Here is a 16,541-nt window from a genome sequence, read left to right as displayed (position 1 = left end):
CAAATTCATATAATGTAAGATTTTTGCGGAATGAAACCTTTGCATATAATGAATACTTGGTGTAGTTCACAGTCTGCTAGACTGCTGCTATCCCCGTAGCCTCATTCTACCTCACTAAATACTCTACACTAGAATTTAGTCATCATGTATGAGAGGTGAAATTATGTATAAATTAGAGGTGTGTATTTTTGATGGACTGGAGAATCTCTTGAGGGTTAGTTGTATGTTGTGTTTCAGATTAAATCGCAAGCCCTCCATGAAATCTGGCAAGGACAGACACATGAGCAAGTAAATATTACAGGCTACGAGTCTCCCATGCATCTCATTTTTAATTTTTTTTATTAATTATGTTTGTTATATCCTTTTGCTTATCTATGATTGTGCTTTTAAGTATCAAGAAGCATGGTTCTTGTATTTTCAGGCTCATTAAAGCAGATTATTAATGAATGTTACTGTAGTCTCTGTCCGTTTTGATTATCTCAGGCAGCTCTGCCTCACCTCTGCTCTCGCTCAGCCCCGCTGAGACGCAGATTCATTAGCAAACATTTATATTTATTCACTTTACTCAGTAACGACACAATCTGCGTCTCAGCCTGGCTGAGCGAGAGCAGAGGTGAGGAAGGGCTGCCAACCGAACACACGGTTTGCTCTGAGATAATAAAAACGGACAGACTATAGATAATTATTTAAACATTGCACATCTTATGACAGTCTTTTCACTTCAGTGGTTATGTATGGGAGAGGTCTCATTTTTCTTGTACACTTCATTTTGCTATAAATGTTGTTTTAAGAATAATTTACAATGGAGGAATAACTTAAAGCTCAACATTAAAGTGGAAATGCCTGATATCCACTCTTTCTTCATAGTCTTGGCAGGAGAATTATCATTAACTGTGCTAAGGAGAAACTGGTGCTGTGTGTTTTGATGACCAATTATTCATTTCAATTAAAAGCAGTGAAAATAAGTTTCATTAGTAATTGAGCTGCCTGTGGACCTTACCAAATAGTAAGTAATCATTTCTTTATTTATCTCTGTCTTCAAACAGACAAAGCATCACTTGCATTAAAAAATTATGTTTTTGTCTTTACTACTGATGAAGCTTTTATAATTTTTATTGGTGTTGGCAGCATTCCAATTTGTTTGCTTTTTTTTTTTTTTCTCTCTCTCTCTCTCCCCTCAGAGCAGCACCATTATGACAAATATATTTGTCTTGACATTATATATATATATATATATATATATATATATATATATATATATATATATATATATATATATATATATATATTGTGTGTGTGATGTGTGTGTGTGATTATTTACCTAGTTGTATATTGGAGTGTTTGAGCAGGGCTTATAGTGACCTGTCTTCATATATACTTTTATGTCATTATTAGATTTCCTCTTTCCCATCTATCCTTAAAAGTTGCTAGTTCCATCTGCTTCAGTCTTTCATCATAGGGAAAATCCTTTGTTTCTGGTACCATCTTTGTAGTGGTGCTTTGGATTCTTTCTAGTTTTTTTATGCCCTTCTACCAGTATGGTGACCACACCACTGCTTCATATTCTAGTCTAGGTCTTATCATAGTGGTTATGATTTTTTACATCATACTCATATCCTTGTAATTGAACGCCATCGTGATGTGTGTGTGTGTGTGAATGTGTATTTACCTAGTTATATTTACCTAATTGTAGTTTTACAGGGCCTGGGCTTTATGCTCGTGTGGCCCCATCTCCATATCTACACTTATCCAATCTTACTTTAAAAGTGTGCACACTCGTTGCAGATACTACTTCTTCATTTAAACTGTTCCACGTCTCAATACATCTCTGTGGGAAACTATATTTTTTAATATCTCTCAGACATCTTCCTTTTCTCAGCTTTTTACTATGCGATCTTGTGCTTCGGATGTCATATTCTTCTCTCAGGATCAGTTTCTCATTATCCACTTGGTCCATTCCATTGATCAATTTATAAACTTGTATCAGGTCTCCTCTCTCCCTTCTTTGTTCCAGGGTTGGTAGATCCATAGCCTTTAGTCTCTCCTCATATGTCATCCCTTCAAATTCTGGAACCATTCTTGTAGCTATTTTTTGTAGCCTCTCCAATTTCCTTATGTGTTTCTTTTTATGAGGGGTCCACACTACTCCTGCATATTCCAATCTGGGTCTTATTATAGTACTTATCAATTTCTTCATCATTTCTTTGTCCATGTAGTGAAATGCTACTCCAATATTCCTTAGCAAATTATATGTTTCTCTAAAATTCTATCAATATGGCTTACTGGTTGATTGTTTTCTTCCATCGTCACTCTAAGTCCTTTTCCTTTTGACTTTCTCCAGTTCTACTCCATCTCCCATCTTATAGATTCCCACAGGTCGTCTTTCACTCTTTCCCATTTCCATGACATGGCTTTTGTTCACATTGAATTCCATTTCCCACTTCTTACTCCATTCCCAGATCTTATTTAGGTCTTCTTGCAGTATTTCACAATCCTCCTTTTGCTTTATAACTCTGCACAGTTTCGTATCATCTGCAAACAGATTTATGTAGCTGTTCACTCCTGGCATGTCGTTAATATAAATGAGGAAAAGTATTGGTGCCAATACTGACCCCTGTGGCACTCCGCTTTCTACTGCTCTCCACTTGGACTTCATATCTTTAACTACCGTCCTTATTTCTCTCCCCCTCAAATAATTTTCTATCCATCTCAATGTGCTTCCTTTTAAGCCACCCTTCTCCTCTAACTTCCATAGTAATCTTGCATGTGGCACTTTGTCAAACGCCTTTTTTAAATCCAAATAAATACAGTCAACCCATCCCTCTCTCTCTTGTACTCTATCAACTATTCTAGAATAGAAACTCAATAAATTAGTTACACAAGACCGTCTTTTCTAAAACCAAATTGGCTATTTGATATTAATTTGTTGTCTTCAAGGAACTCGATCCATTGTTTCTTTATTATTCTTTCACACATCTTGCATATTACACTAGTTAGTGATACCGGTCTGTAATTTAAAGGTTCTTCCTTCCTTCCGCTCTTATATATGGGAACCACCTCAGCTCTTTTCCATTCTACTGGTACTGTTCCATTTTCTATTGAGCATTTTATGATGTTGTATATAGGACTTGCTAGTTCTTCCCTACATTCTTTCAGTATTCTGCCTGAGACTTCATCTGGTCCCATTGCCTTCTCTTCATCCAGTTCCTTCATTAACTCTTTTATTTCAAGCTTGGTTACTTTAATCTCTTTCATATAGATTGTCTCTATTACCCTGTGGCCTCTCAAATTTGGATTCCTTAGTAAAGACCTCCTGGAATTTTTATTTAATAGTTCTGCCATACTTTTGGGTCTTCCACCATCCCGTTCTCTCCTTTTAACCTTTCTATTGTTTCTTTTTGCCTAATTTTTCCATTTATGAATCTATAGAACAATTTTGGTTGCTCCTTACATTTTTCGACAATGTCTTTTCAAGTTCTTTTCCTCTTCCTTCCTCACCTTAACATATTCATTTCTCGCTGCTTTGAAGTTTTCCTTATTTGCTGGATTTCTATTTCTCCTCCACCTTTTCCATGCTCCATCTCTTTTCTCCTTTGCCCTAGCACACCTTGCATTAAACCAATCTTTCTTTCCTTTTTCTTTAGGTCTATATTTCGGGACATATTCCTTGACTCCTGTTTTGTATATTTCCAAAAATAAGTTATATTTGTCTTACATTGTCTCTGAGTTTTTCCATCTCCTCCCAGTGTACGTTTTTAAAATAGTTCTTGAGATTCTCAATATCAGCCTTTCTGTAATTTAATCGGTCTCCTTTGTATGAATCGTCTCTATCTTCTTTTCCCTCTTCTATATCTATTTCTAATATTGCATGGTCACTCTTTCCCAATGGGCACTTATATCTTATATCATCATTCATTTGTATACCCCTTGTAAAAACTAGGTCCAATCTCGCCAGCTCGTCGTTTCCTCTGAATCTTGTGCATTCCTTTACTCTCTGGTCCATCATATTGTCTATCATTAGGTTCAAGAATCTCTCCCCAGGCTTCTTCCCTGATACCACTTTCATAATTTTCCCAGTCCACTTCTTTACAGTTGAAATCTCCTACTAATATCACTTTTCTCCTTTAACGATTCTCGTTAGACTCCTTATTGTGTCATCTATCATGTCTTTATATTCTTGATTGGTCCATGAATTTGTTTTTGGTGGCACATATGTTACAATGATTGTTAACTCTTTTTTATTAATATGCATCTATATATATTTTACCTCTGCTTTTCCTTCCCAACATTCCATTTCGTTTATCACTATCTCTTTCCTTAACATAATCATGACTTCTCCTCCTTTACCCACACTGTCTCTTCTCCATACATTATACCTATTATCCAAGTCTATTTTGATTGCCTTATTTAGTTTTGTTTCAGCCAGGCATACAATATTTGGATTTTTTTTCTTTATGTAATCTCTTAATTCTAGTTTACTTGATAAAACCCTGTCTATGTTCGTATACATAATTTTTAGTCTTTTGTCTTTATCATTTTTAGTTAAACTTGTTCCACTTTCTTCTCTTCCTTCTCGTTTATATACCATTTCCTTATCCTGTCTCCTAGAATTCTCCAAAAAAATGCATTCTTCTCCTCTTCTGACCTTTCATTATTCTTTTCTCTTACTGCTGCTGCCAGTTCATTGTATCTCTTCCTTTCTTCCTCATTTCTATTTTTCTTTATATTTATCCCTGCAGCCTTCTATTTCTCTAAGTTTTGTTGTTCTATATAATATTTCTTCTGTTGCTGCTTGTGATTTTAGTATTATTTTAATTGGTCTCATTTTTCCTTCTTGATATGGTCCCATTCTGTTTATTTCTTCTACTTCCTCTTCCAAGCTCTGCCTATCTTCTACGTTTAGATTCTTCAGTAGGTCTTTGACTGATTTCATTTCTTCTTTTTCTCTTTTTGGTCTATATTTTATATTTTTTCTCTTATTCCAAATATGAATACACTCTTCTTTTTTTCTGCAATTTCTGTAACTAAATTTTCTTTTGTCTTGAGGACTCCTATCATTTTGCTTGTCATATTTTCTTCTTTTTCTTTAAGTTGTTCTTGAATAACCTCCTGAAAATCAGCCTTATCTTTCTTATCTTGGAATCTCCATGCTTGTACTTCTTTTTTAATCACGGTCTGTGCTAAGTGTGTGTGTGTGTATTTACCTATTTGTATTTACCTATTTGTGTATTACAGGGTCCGAGCTAAGCTCTCGTGTGTCCTGTCTCCTCGGCCACTCTTGTCATATCTCTTTCATCTGATTGACACACTGCGTCAACGACATCACTGCTCAGTTTATTCCACTTATCAATACTACGATGCGGGAAACTGTATTTTCTCACGTCATTTAGACAGATGTCTTTTATTAGTTTTTTTCCATGTCCTCGGAGATGATTACTTGTAGTCACCTTTATCAACTCTTTGTCCAATATGTCAATCTTGTTCACCAATTTATACATAGTTATCATGTCTCCCCTTGTTCTTCTCTCTTCTAATGTGGTCAGCCCCAGTTTCCTCAGTCTTTCCTCATAGTCTAACTCCCTGAATCCTGGTACCATCCTTGTTGCCAGCCTCTGTACCCTTTCCACCTTCTTCACATTTTTCTTCATATGCGGTGACCAGACGCAAGCTGCATATTCTAACTGGGGTCTTATTAAAGTGCATAGTATCTTCTTCATCATTCCTTCATCTAGGTAGTGGAATGCAAGACCAATATTTTGAAGCATGTTATATGTTTTCCAAAATATCTTGTTAATGTTTTTCTCCGGTGACAAAGTGTTTTGCACGGTTACTCCTAGGTCTTTCTCTTCATTGGTCTCTTCAATTTTCTCATCACCCAGCCTGTAATCCATGTTTGGTCTGTATCTACTACTTCCCATTTTCATAATATGGCTCTTGTTTATATTAAATTCCATCTGCCACTCTTTACTCCACTCATATATTTTATCAAGATCTTCCCGTAACTTGTTACAATCTTCCACATTCTTTACTCTCCTCATAATTTTAGTATCATCCGCAAACATATTCATGTAACTGTCAATTCCTATTGGCATATCATTAACATAAATAAAAAACATGATGGGACCAAGCACTGACCCTTGTGGAACTCCACTGGTTACCTTTTTCCACTCTGACTTCTTTCCTTTCACCACTGTTCGCATTTCTCTTCCCACTAAGTAATTTTCCATCCATTTTGCTAGTTTATCACTTACTCCTCCAATATTCTTTAGTTTCCACATCAGTCTATTGTGTGGCACTTTATCAAATGCCTTTCTCAAGTCCAGATAAATAGCATCCACCCATCCCTCTCCATGTTGTAGTATGTCAGTCACTCTTGAATAAAAACATAATAAATTGGATACACACGATCTTCCTTTTCTGAAACCAAACTGCCTTTCACTCAGAATGTTTTCACTTTCTAGATACTCACTCCAGTTAGCTTTAATTACTTCTTAACATACCTTGCATAAAATACTAGTCAACGATACTGGTCTGTAATTTAACGGTTCCATTCTACTACCATTCTTATATATAGGTGTGTGTGTGTGTATTTACCTATTTGTGTATTACAGGGCCCGAGCTAAGCTCTCTGTGTCCTGTCTCCTTGTCCATTCCTGTCATATCTCTCTTTCATCTGATTGACACACACCGCGTCAACGACATCACTGCTCAGTTTATTCCACTTATCAATGCTACGATGCGAGAAACTGTATTTTCTCACGTCATTTAGACAGATGTCTTTTATTAGCTTTTTTCCATGTCCTCGGAGATGATTACTTGTGGTCACCTTTATCAACTCTGTCCAGTATGTCAATCTTGTTCACCAATTTATACATAGTTATCATGTCTCCTCTTCTTCTTTCTTCTAATGTAGTCAGCCCCAGCTTCCTCAGTCTTTCCTCATAGTCTAACTCCCTGAGTCCTGGTACCATCCTTGTTGCCAGCCTCTGTACCCTTTCTACCTTCACATTTTTATTCATATGCGGTGACCAGACACAAGCTGCATATTCTAACTGGGGTCTTATTAAGGTACATAATATCTTCCTCATCATTCCTTCATCTAGGTAGTGGAATGCCCAATATTTTGAAGCATGTTATATGTTTTCCAAAAAATCTTGTTAATGTGTTTCTCTGGTGACAAAGTGTTTTGCACGGTTACTCCTAAGTCTTTCTCCGCATTGGTCTCTTTAATTCTCTCATCACCCAGCCTGTAATCCCAGTTTGGTCTGTATCTACTTCTTCCCATTTTCATAACATGGGTCTTGTCTATATTAAATTCCATCTGCCACTTCTTACTCCACTCATATATTTTATCAAGATCTTCCTGTAACTTGTTACAATCTTCCACATTCGTTACTCTCCTCATAATTTTAGTATCATCCACAAACATGTTCATGTAACTGTCAATTCCTACTGGCATATCATTAACATAAATCAAAAACATGATGGGACCAAGCACTGACCCTTGCGGAACTCCATTGGTTACCTTCTTCCACACGGACTTCCTTCCTCTCACCACTGTTCTCATTTCTCTTTCCACTAAGGAATTTTCCATCCATTTTGCTAGTTTATCATTTACTCCTCCAATCTTCTTTAGTTTCCACATCAGTCTATTGTGTGGTACTTTATCAAAGGCCTTTCTCAAGTCCAGGTAGATAGCATTCACCCATCCCTCTCTATGTTGTAGTATGTCAGTCACTCTTGAATAAAAACATAATAAATTGGATACACACGATCTTCCTTTTCTGAAACCAAACTGCCTTTCACTCAGAATGTTTTCACTTTCTAGATACTCACTCCACTTAGCTTTAATTACTTCTTCACATACTTTGCACAATATGCTAGTTAACGATACTGGTCTATAATTTAGTGGTTCCATCCTACTACCATTTGTATATATAGGCACAATGTCAGCTCTTTTCCACTCTTTCGGGACTAATCCTTTTCGTATGGAGGTTTCCACAATATCAAATACGGGGTTCAACAATTGATCCTTACATTCATTTAGCAACCTCCCAGATATGCCATCTGGCCCTATTGATTTATTAATATCCAGATTGCTTATAATTTTCCTTACATCTTCCTTGGTAACCATGATGTCCTGCATTTGCCTTGTTTCTGTAGGCCTTCCTCCCATAAAATGCTCCTCCTTTGTAAACACTTTGCAAAAGTTGTCATTCATAATTTCAGCTATATCTCCAGCATCCTCATATACTTCTTCCCCGTTTTTTACCTTTTCTATTGCCTCCCTTTTATTGTGTGTGTGTGTGTGTGTGTGTATGTATATTTACCTAGTTGTATTTACCTAGTTGTAGTTTTACAGGGCCTGGGCTTTATGCTCTACACTTATCCAATCTTACTTTAAAAGTATGCACACTCGTTGCAGACACTACTTCTTCATTTAAACTGTTTCACGTCTCAATACATCTTTGCGGGAAACTATATTTTTTAACATCTCTCAGACATCTTCCTTTTCTCAGGTTTTTACTATGCGATCTTGTGCTTCGAATGTCATATTCTTCTCTCAGGATCAGTTTCTCATTATCCACTTGGTCCATTCCATTGATCAATTTAAAAACTTGTATCAGGTCTCCTCTCTCTTCTTTGTTCCATTGGTAGATCCATAGCCTTTAGTGTGTGTGTGTGTGTGTGTGTGTGTGTGTGTGTGTGTGTGTGTGTGTGTGTGTGTGTGTGTGTATTCACCTAATTGTATTCACCTAGTTGTAATTTTACAGGGCCTGGGTATCATACTGTGTGGCCCGTCTCCATATCTACACACATCCAACTTTCCTTTAAAACTATGCACACTCCTTGCTGACTCCACCTCCTCACTCAAACCATTCCACACCTCCACACATCTTTGTGGGAAACTATATTTCTTCACATCCTTCAAGCATATTCCTTGGCTATCTTTTTACTATGCGATCTTGTAGTTCTATTTAAGTTTTCCTCTCTCAACATCATTTGCTCATTATCCGCTTCATCCAGTCCGTTCAACAGTTTATAAACCTGTATTAAATCTCCTCTTTCTCTTCTTTGTTCCAAGGTAAGCAAATTCATTTCTTTTAATCTCTCCTCATAGGTCATTTCTGCCAATTCCGGAACCATTTTGTTGCCATTCTCTGCAATCTCTCCAACTTCCTTATATGCTTCTTTTTATAAGGGGACCAAACCACTCCAGCATATTCCAATCTTGGTCTAATTACCGTACTAATTAATTTCTTCATCATATCTTTATCCATATAATGGAAGGCTAATCCAATATTTTTATCAAATTATACGTTTCTCCAAACATCTTATCAATATGAGCCTCAAACTGCCCATGGTCTTGTATTATCACTCCCAAATCCTTTTCCTTTTCCACCTTTTTCAACACTACTTCTTCACCCATCTTATATGACCCTCTTGGCCGTCTTCCACTCTTCCCATCTCCATCACATGACTTTTGCTCAGATTAAATTCCATTTGCCACCTCTTGCTCCACTCCCAAATCTTATCCAGATCTGCCTGTAAAATTTCACAATCTTCTTCACTCTTCACACACCTACACAACTTCGCATCATCCACAAACAAATTAATATAACTGTTTACTCCTCTGGCATGTCATTAATATATACAAGGAAAAGTATTGGTGCCAGCACTGAGCCTTGTGGGACTCCACTCTCCACCACCAACCAGTCCGACTTTGCATCCCTTATTACCGTTCTCATCTCCCTCCATCTCAAGTAGTTTTCCATCCACTTTAACACTTTTCCTTTCAGTCCTCCATAAATCTCTAATTTCCATAACAGTCTCATGTGAGGTACCTTGTCAAAAGCTTTCTTTAAATCCAAATATACACAGTCCATCCATCCCTCTCTCTCTTGTATTTTGTCAACCACTCTTGAATAAAAGCTCAGTAGATTTGTTACACATGACCTCCCTTTCCTAAAGCCAAATTGATGATCCGATAATAACTTATGATCCTCCAGGAACCGTATCCAATATTTCTTTATCACCCTCTCACAAATCTTACCGACCACACTTGTTTGAGACACAGGTCTATAGTTAAGAGGCTCTTCCTTACTGCCTCCCTTATAAATGGGCACCACTTCAGCTCTTTTCCACTCTACTGGTACTTCCCTGTTTCTAATGAACACCTTATAATATCATATAATGGATCAATCAATTCTTCTCTACACTCCTTCAATAATTTTCCTGAAACTTCATCTGGTCCCATCGCTTTATCATCTTTAAGTTCCTCCAACATTTTATATAACTCCTTTTAGGTATCTTAATGTCATCCATGTGCACATTTCCTTGTACATTCTGAGGCTTTACAAACATTGTTTCTTCAGTAAATACTTGCTGAAACCTATTATTTAGCAATTCCTCTATATTCTTAGGGTCATCTACTATCCCTTGCTCTCCTTTTAATCTTTCAATGGACTCTCTCTTTTAAGTTTACCATTTATGAACCTGTAAAACAATTTTGGATGTTCCTTACTCTTGTCTACAATATCTTTTCAAATTTTCTTTCTTCCTCCTCCTTACCCTCACATACTCATTTCTCGCCACTCTATAATTCTCCTTATTTAGTATATTCCTGCTCTTTTCCATCTTTTCCAAGCCACATCTCTCTTTTCCTTAGCCTTAACACAAGTTGCATTAAACCAATCCTTTCTTCCTTCCTCTCTCGGTTTATACTTTGGTACAAATTTCATAACTCCTTCTTTATAATATTTCATAAAAATCTCATATTTTTTTGCACTTCTCTGATTTGTAACATCTCCTCCCAATCTAATTTTCTGAAATAATTTTTCAAACTTTCTGTGTCCATCTTTCTATAATTCAATCTACCACTCCTGTATGTCTCGTCTTTCCTTCGCTGTGTTGTTGCTATCTGCATTTCCATAACCACATGATCACTCTTTCCCAAAGGACACTTGTATTGTATATCTCCACATAGGTACACTTCTCTTGTTAACACCAAATCCAGTCTAGCCGGTTCATCATCTCTATATCTAGTATTTTCCTTCACCCTCTGTTCCATCATATTTTCCATCATTAGATTAAGAAATCTCTCTCCCCATGCTTCCTCTCCAACACCACTTACTAGATTTTCCCAATCCACCTCCTTACAATTAAAATCTCCTACTAGTATCACCTTTCTTTTTCCAGATAATACACTTTCCAAACTCTGTAAAGTATCCTTGATCATATTGTCGTATTCCTTAATGTCCAAGAATTTGTTTTAGGAGGTACATAGGTCACCATGATTATTAATTCTTTTCCATCACTTTTTATCCTTATGCTTATCACTTCTGCGTTGTTCTTCCCATACCAAACCTTATCCACATTTATTTATTTCTTCGTCATAATCATAACTCCTCCTCCACCTTTACTCTCTCTATCCTTTCTCCATATATTATATTTATTATCCAAATTTATCTTTGTTTTTTCATGCAATTTTGTCTCAGTCAAACACACTATATCAGGCTTCTCCACCATCATATAGTCTTGCAATTCCAATCTACTTGACAGTATCCCATCTATATTAGTATACATTACGGTCCACCCACTGCTCCTCTAGGGGTTCCTCTCGCATTCCTTCTTTCCACATACCACTTTCTGACTCTCTCTCTATAACTCTCCAAAAAACTTTCTCTTTCCTCCTCAGACCGCTCATCATTTTTCCTTCTCGTGTCTTCCACCAATTCCTTATATCTTCTCCTCTCCTCCTTATTTCTATTCTTTCTCACAAACACCTCTTTACAACCTTCTATCTCTCTTAACTTTGATGTTCTATATAGGATATCCTCCGCAGATTGTTGTGACTTCAGTACTACTTTAATCGGTCTGCTCACTCCCTCCTTATACGGACCCAGTCTATGGATCTCTTCCACTTCTTCTTGTAGGTCTTTTTTCATCATCATTTAGATTTTTGAACAGATCTCTTACCGTTTTTAATTCTTCCTTAATTCTCTTAGGCTTATATGTTATATTTTGTTCTTTCATCCCAAATATTTTATTCTTTCTCACAAACACCTCTTTACAACCTTCTATCTCTCTTAACTTTGATGTTCTATATAGGATATCCTCCACAGATTGTTGTGACTTCAGTACTACTTTAATCGGTCTGCTCACTCCCTCCTTATACGGACCCAGTCTATGGATCTCTTCCACTTCTTCTTGTAGGTCTTTTTTCATCATCATTTAGATTTTTGAACAGATCTCTTACCATTTTTAATTCTTCCTTAATTCTCTTCGGCTTATATGTTATATTTTGTTCTTTCATCCCAAATATTAACACACTCTTCTTCTTTTCTGCTATTTCCCTTATCAATGTTTCCTTATTCTTCATTACATTAACCAGTTCCTTGGACCTTTCTTTTTTGTCTTCCTTCAACTGATCTTTAATTATTTCTTGTAATCCAACCATCTCTGCTTCCCTCGACTCACTCCATTGTGTTTTCTTCAGTTCCCATTCCCTTTCAAACCTTTCATTCTGCTCACTAATCATTTCCCTAAAGTCATCTTTCTCCTTTACTAGTCTCTCCATTTTCTCCTCCAACTGTCTCTTGTATTTTTCAACCTCCACTCTCAAGTGTGCATTCTCCTCCACCAATCATTTTTCATTTTCCTCCAGTCTCTTAACTCTTTCCTTCAAAGCCTTACGGAATTCTCTATCCTGCTCCTCCTCACTCCTCTGAACTTTTAATTCCTTCACCAACTCTTCAAATCTCTTCTCCAACATTACCAATCTACCTTGCATTGTTGCCCCTGTTGAAGATGGACTCATGCTTTGACTGGCCACTTTCGGCTTTGCTCCCTGGGCCTTATCGACATATTTTGAATTTGGTAATTTATTTCTTACCGGTCTATCCATTTTTTTTTACTCTTCCTGGGAGCATGTGGGTGTGTGGTCACTGGGGACCAGGCCTGGTAGCTACGTGTGTGTGGTGGGATGCGTTGGCGGCTGCTATGGCTGGCCTTTGTGTGGTTCCCGCTCTGTCGTGTGTGTGTGTGTGTGTGTGTGTGTGTGTGTACCTCAAGAGGACAGAATTGGTCTGTGCTACATCCTGAGAGGAAAACATTGTGATACATTTGTATGGGGGAGAAGAAGAAGAAGAAAAAAAAAAAGATATGTAGTGAAATGAAAAGATGTGTTTAAGAATGTTTTTACTCTTTATTTGCTTTTGTTAGTGCATTAAATTTGGTTTCTATTTTATGTCATGGATATTGAAATTGCATGTTTAGGTAAATTCAGGTTATTAATTAAAATTTTTCAACAATGGCTTATGCAGCAATAGTATAGTCAGCTCACAATCTAGAAATATGTACTCTAGTTACTCTTGACTAAATTGTTTTTTCAGTAATGTGTTAATGTTAAATAAATTAAAGATAATTTGAAAGCTTTGCTGAAAAATGTAATTAATGTTTTTGGTTTTCTCTTCCAGCAAACACAAATCCTCAAAGCATGTCAGGTGAGTTTGTGAGAACACTTATCCTTTTTTCTGCTTATTTATGTGTAATAAAGTGCATTTATAAAGATAGAAATTAGGAAATGCTAAAGAAAGATGGTGAATCAAGAGATGTTAATCAAGTAAAGCAGTATTATCATGGTCTGAGCCTGCAGAAATTCAAGAACACTAAATGAAGATCAGTGAATCAATATGAAAACTGTCAAAGGGAAAGATGGCAATTTCCTGAGAGATATTTGTTGGACAGGGAATTGTGGTTGCATATGATAGGGATAAATTCAGAATAACTATATATGAATGAAAATGAGAGTATTGAAGCATGGGAACTTACAAATGTGGTTGCATTGAAAATAAAGCTGGCTGTACTGTAAGTTATAAGATGATGACAAAGGTCGTAAGTGACACTGGACAACATGGGAATCAACCATCATATGGGTGATTCAAACACACACACATCTCGATTTATGCAAGGGATACTTTCCTGAAGGGATCATGTAATGTAAAAATTGCATAAAGTACCGTACATGTCAAGTCTGAAGCATTGCATTCAGTTGACATTCTTGTCACCATATTTTCAAACTTTTTTCCATGATGTCACAATGTAAACAATGCTGCTAGTGGCTGAAGAAGACCAACATGTTGGTCTCGTTTTGCTGGTAGGAGCTTACAAGCTATGTACTAAAATCTTCCCAATATCTCTAGCAGGTAGAATTGTCATCTGCATATTGATACATGTGAACCCACCTAAAGTTGAAGGGTGTGTACGATATGTTGGGTAGGGCACTGAAAGAGGAGAGCAGAGAGAGACGTCAAGATTAGCAGTGATCGAGTAACAGTTTATTATGCCATATAGATGTATATAGTAATAACACAATAATCATTATTATTTTAGGGAGCCCATTTAAAGCCAAGCTTTTTGGGCACTGTAAAATGACAGCGTGTTGGCTGGGGGAACACCTGGTGACACCTGGTGGCCGCATTGCTAAACTGAACCAGCTGTGCAACTTGATTGATATGTTTTGTTAGAAATGTGTCTACACTATTGTGTTTAGGTGACTTTTCATTATAAGGTGAAACTGTAATTAGATAACAGTTGCACCTAAAAAGGAAAAAATCACCTAAACAATATCCTTTGGAAATGTTTTTGCATATAAAATGTGGTACAAATTTTAGTTATTCTTTGACATGGCATAAAGGGATGCTTGTGAAAGCCAGTTTGACTGTACCTGTGGTTGTCTTGTCTCAGGTATTCCTAATAAAGTGATGTGAATGCTGACAAGGTTGTGTTTCCTCCCACAGCAAGCATAGATCACCCCACAAATCTTCACATAAATCTCCACACAAGTCACCAAGTAAGAGCAAGGATAGACATCACTCCAGTAGTAAGCACAGTGACAAGAAAAGATCCCGGGATGATTCAGGTGACCGTCATCACAGTAAAAAGAAGAGCAGGTACGTACATGACTTTCCTGTCTCACCAACTTGTCCCTGTAAGTGTTCTAGGACCATAACTGAGATGTTTTCAAGTCTAGATGAAGTTCTTGTAAATTCTTACGTTGCTACATATTGGGTTTATATTCTCTATTGTTGAGTACTTTTTTTATGTTTTCTTTTTTTTTTTTTATCATATTTCACAGGAAATAAATGGTGTCCTCTGGTGCTGCTAGGCTGCCACTCTTCACCCCAGGGATAAGAGAGAGAAGTTCAAATAGTAGTGATGATAAGTACTTTATGAATGTAATTGTCTGTTGTGATTCTGGTGAATGCAATGATCTGAGCTGATGACCTAACTGACTGCAGACACCAGACATTGCTGAGTTCTAGCAAGTCTCTTGGACCGTATGCCATACACCATGCATAGAGATAATTTTAAGTCCAGGGCTTATAAGGAGTTGGAGATGGACCAATTTTAATTATCTTTTTGTGACACTGTGAATAGGGGATTTTCAAGTGATGAATTTTCCTCTTTAGTGTATTAGATTTTTTAATTCCTCATATACTTGTTTGTGAGACATTATAATTTATTTTCCTTTTTTTTTTTTTTTTTTTTTTTTGACATGTGTACATACTATAATCAGTTCATTCTAGAAGGGAACCATGAGACAGTGCCCAAGATTTAGCTGTCTGCTCAAATTTGCATTATTGTTACTATAATTTTTATTTTCATTTTTATTTTTCCTATTTTTAAGTACTTGTGACAAAGCACAGCAGGAAATTAACAATAATATCAGAATTTGTAATAATAGCAGTGTTTTAGTATCCATATGCACCTGAGATCATTAACATTCTGTAAGTCTTTTGATGAAATAGGTTGTACCTCTGTTCCACTACTAGTAGAAAGGTCATGCCTCTCACTACTAGTGAAATCTTTTAGATTGATATTAATCATCATTTTGTAAAATAAGTAGTCAGAGGTATGATCCAAAAAAGTTCTCAGATTGTCTGCAAGGAGCACTTTTTAAATCCACAGTGCAGCATTGGGCTACTAGAGAACAATATTGAATAATGTCTTGCCACATCTAGATATATACTGTTTTGTATAGTTTTCATGTGGATGGATAACTACATTTTGTATGGGTTAAAACTAAAAGAAATGTGTGCTCTCATCATCAGTAATATCATAGAAAAAAGTAATGCCATAGAAAAGAGTTTTGTTTCTTTTTACTTTCTAGAGTTTCTGTAATGTACAGTTAACCAATATAATCATTCCTGGGTTAGCATGTAACAAAAATGATAAAGAAATTTGTTTAATGTTAAGTTCCTACATGATTGTTCACTGTAAGTTATATTAAGTTATTTGTTTAGCCTTTTGCTTTATGAAATATGGTTGAGTGGAGACTAAAATATTAGTCATTTTCATGATCTGTTCTGTATTTGAACCTCCACCCTCTATAAAATTTGATTATTGTCCAGGTGCAGCCACTATGTATTTGTCCAAGTACATTATGGATTTCTAGTATGGTTTTGTTAAGACTTAAGTTAAAATTAATACTTATACCATACTCCAAGTTTGTCTTTTCTTCTATGAATTCATGAAAA

General features: G+C 36.3%; 1 protein-coding gene across 1 annotated transcript in view; it reads left to right on the top strand.

Annotated features, from left to right (window-relative positions):
- LOC123508984 (FACT complex subunit spt16-like) overlaps positions 1–16,541 on the top strand; it is a gene marked incomplete in the record, with an annotated part of 182,272 nt that overhangs the window by 165,673 nt on the left and 58 nt on the right. The window contains 4 exon segments of the mRNA XM_045263088.1: positions 238–288; positions 13,479–13,505; positions 14,802–14,954; positions 15,140–16,541. The exon segment at positions 15,140–16,541 is cut by the window's right edge and continues 58 nt beyond it. Of these exon segments, the coding sequence (XP_045119023.1) occupies positions 238–288; positions 13,479–13,505; positions 14,802–14,954; positions 15,140–15,146 (238 nt within the window).

This window comes from Portunus trituberculatus, chromosome 25 (assembly GCF_017591435.1).
Source record: "Portunus trituberculatus isolate SZX2019 chromosome 25, ASM1759143v1, whole genome shotgun sequence".
Classification (NCBI taxonomy): domain Eukaryota; kingdom Metazoa; phylum Arthropoda; class Malacostraca; order Decapoda; family Portunidae; genus Portunus; species Portunus trituberculatus.
This window is presented reverse-complemented; position numbering and strand designations above follow the sequence as displayed.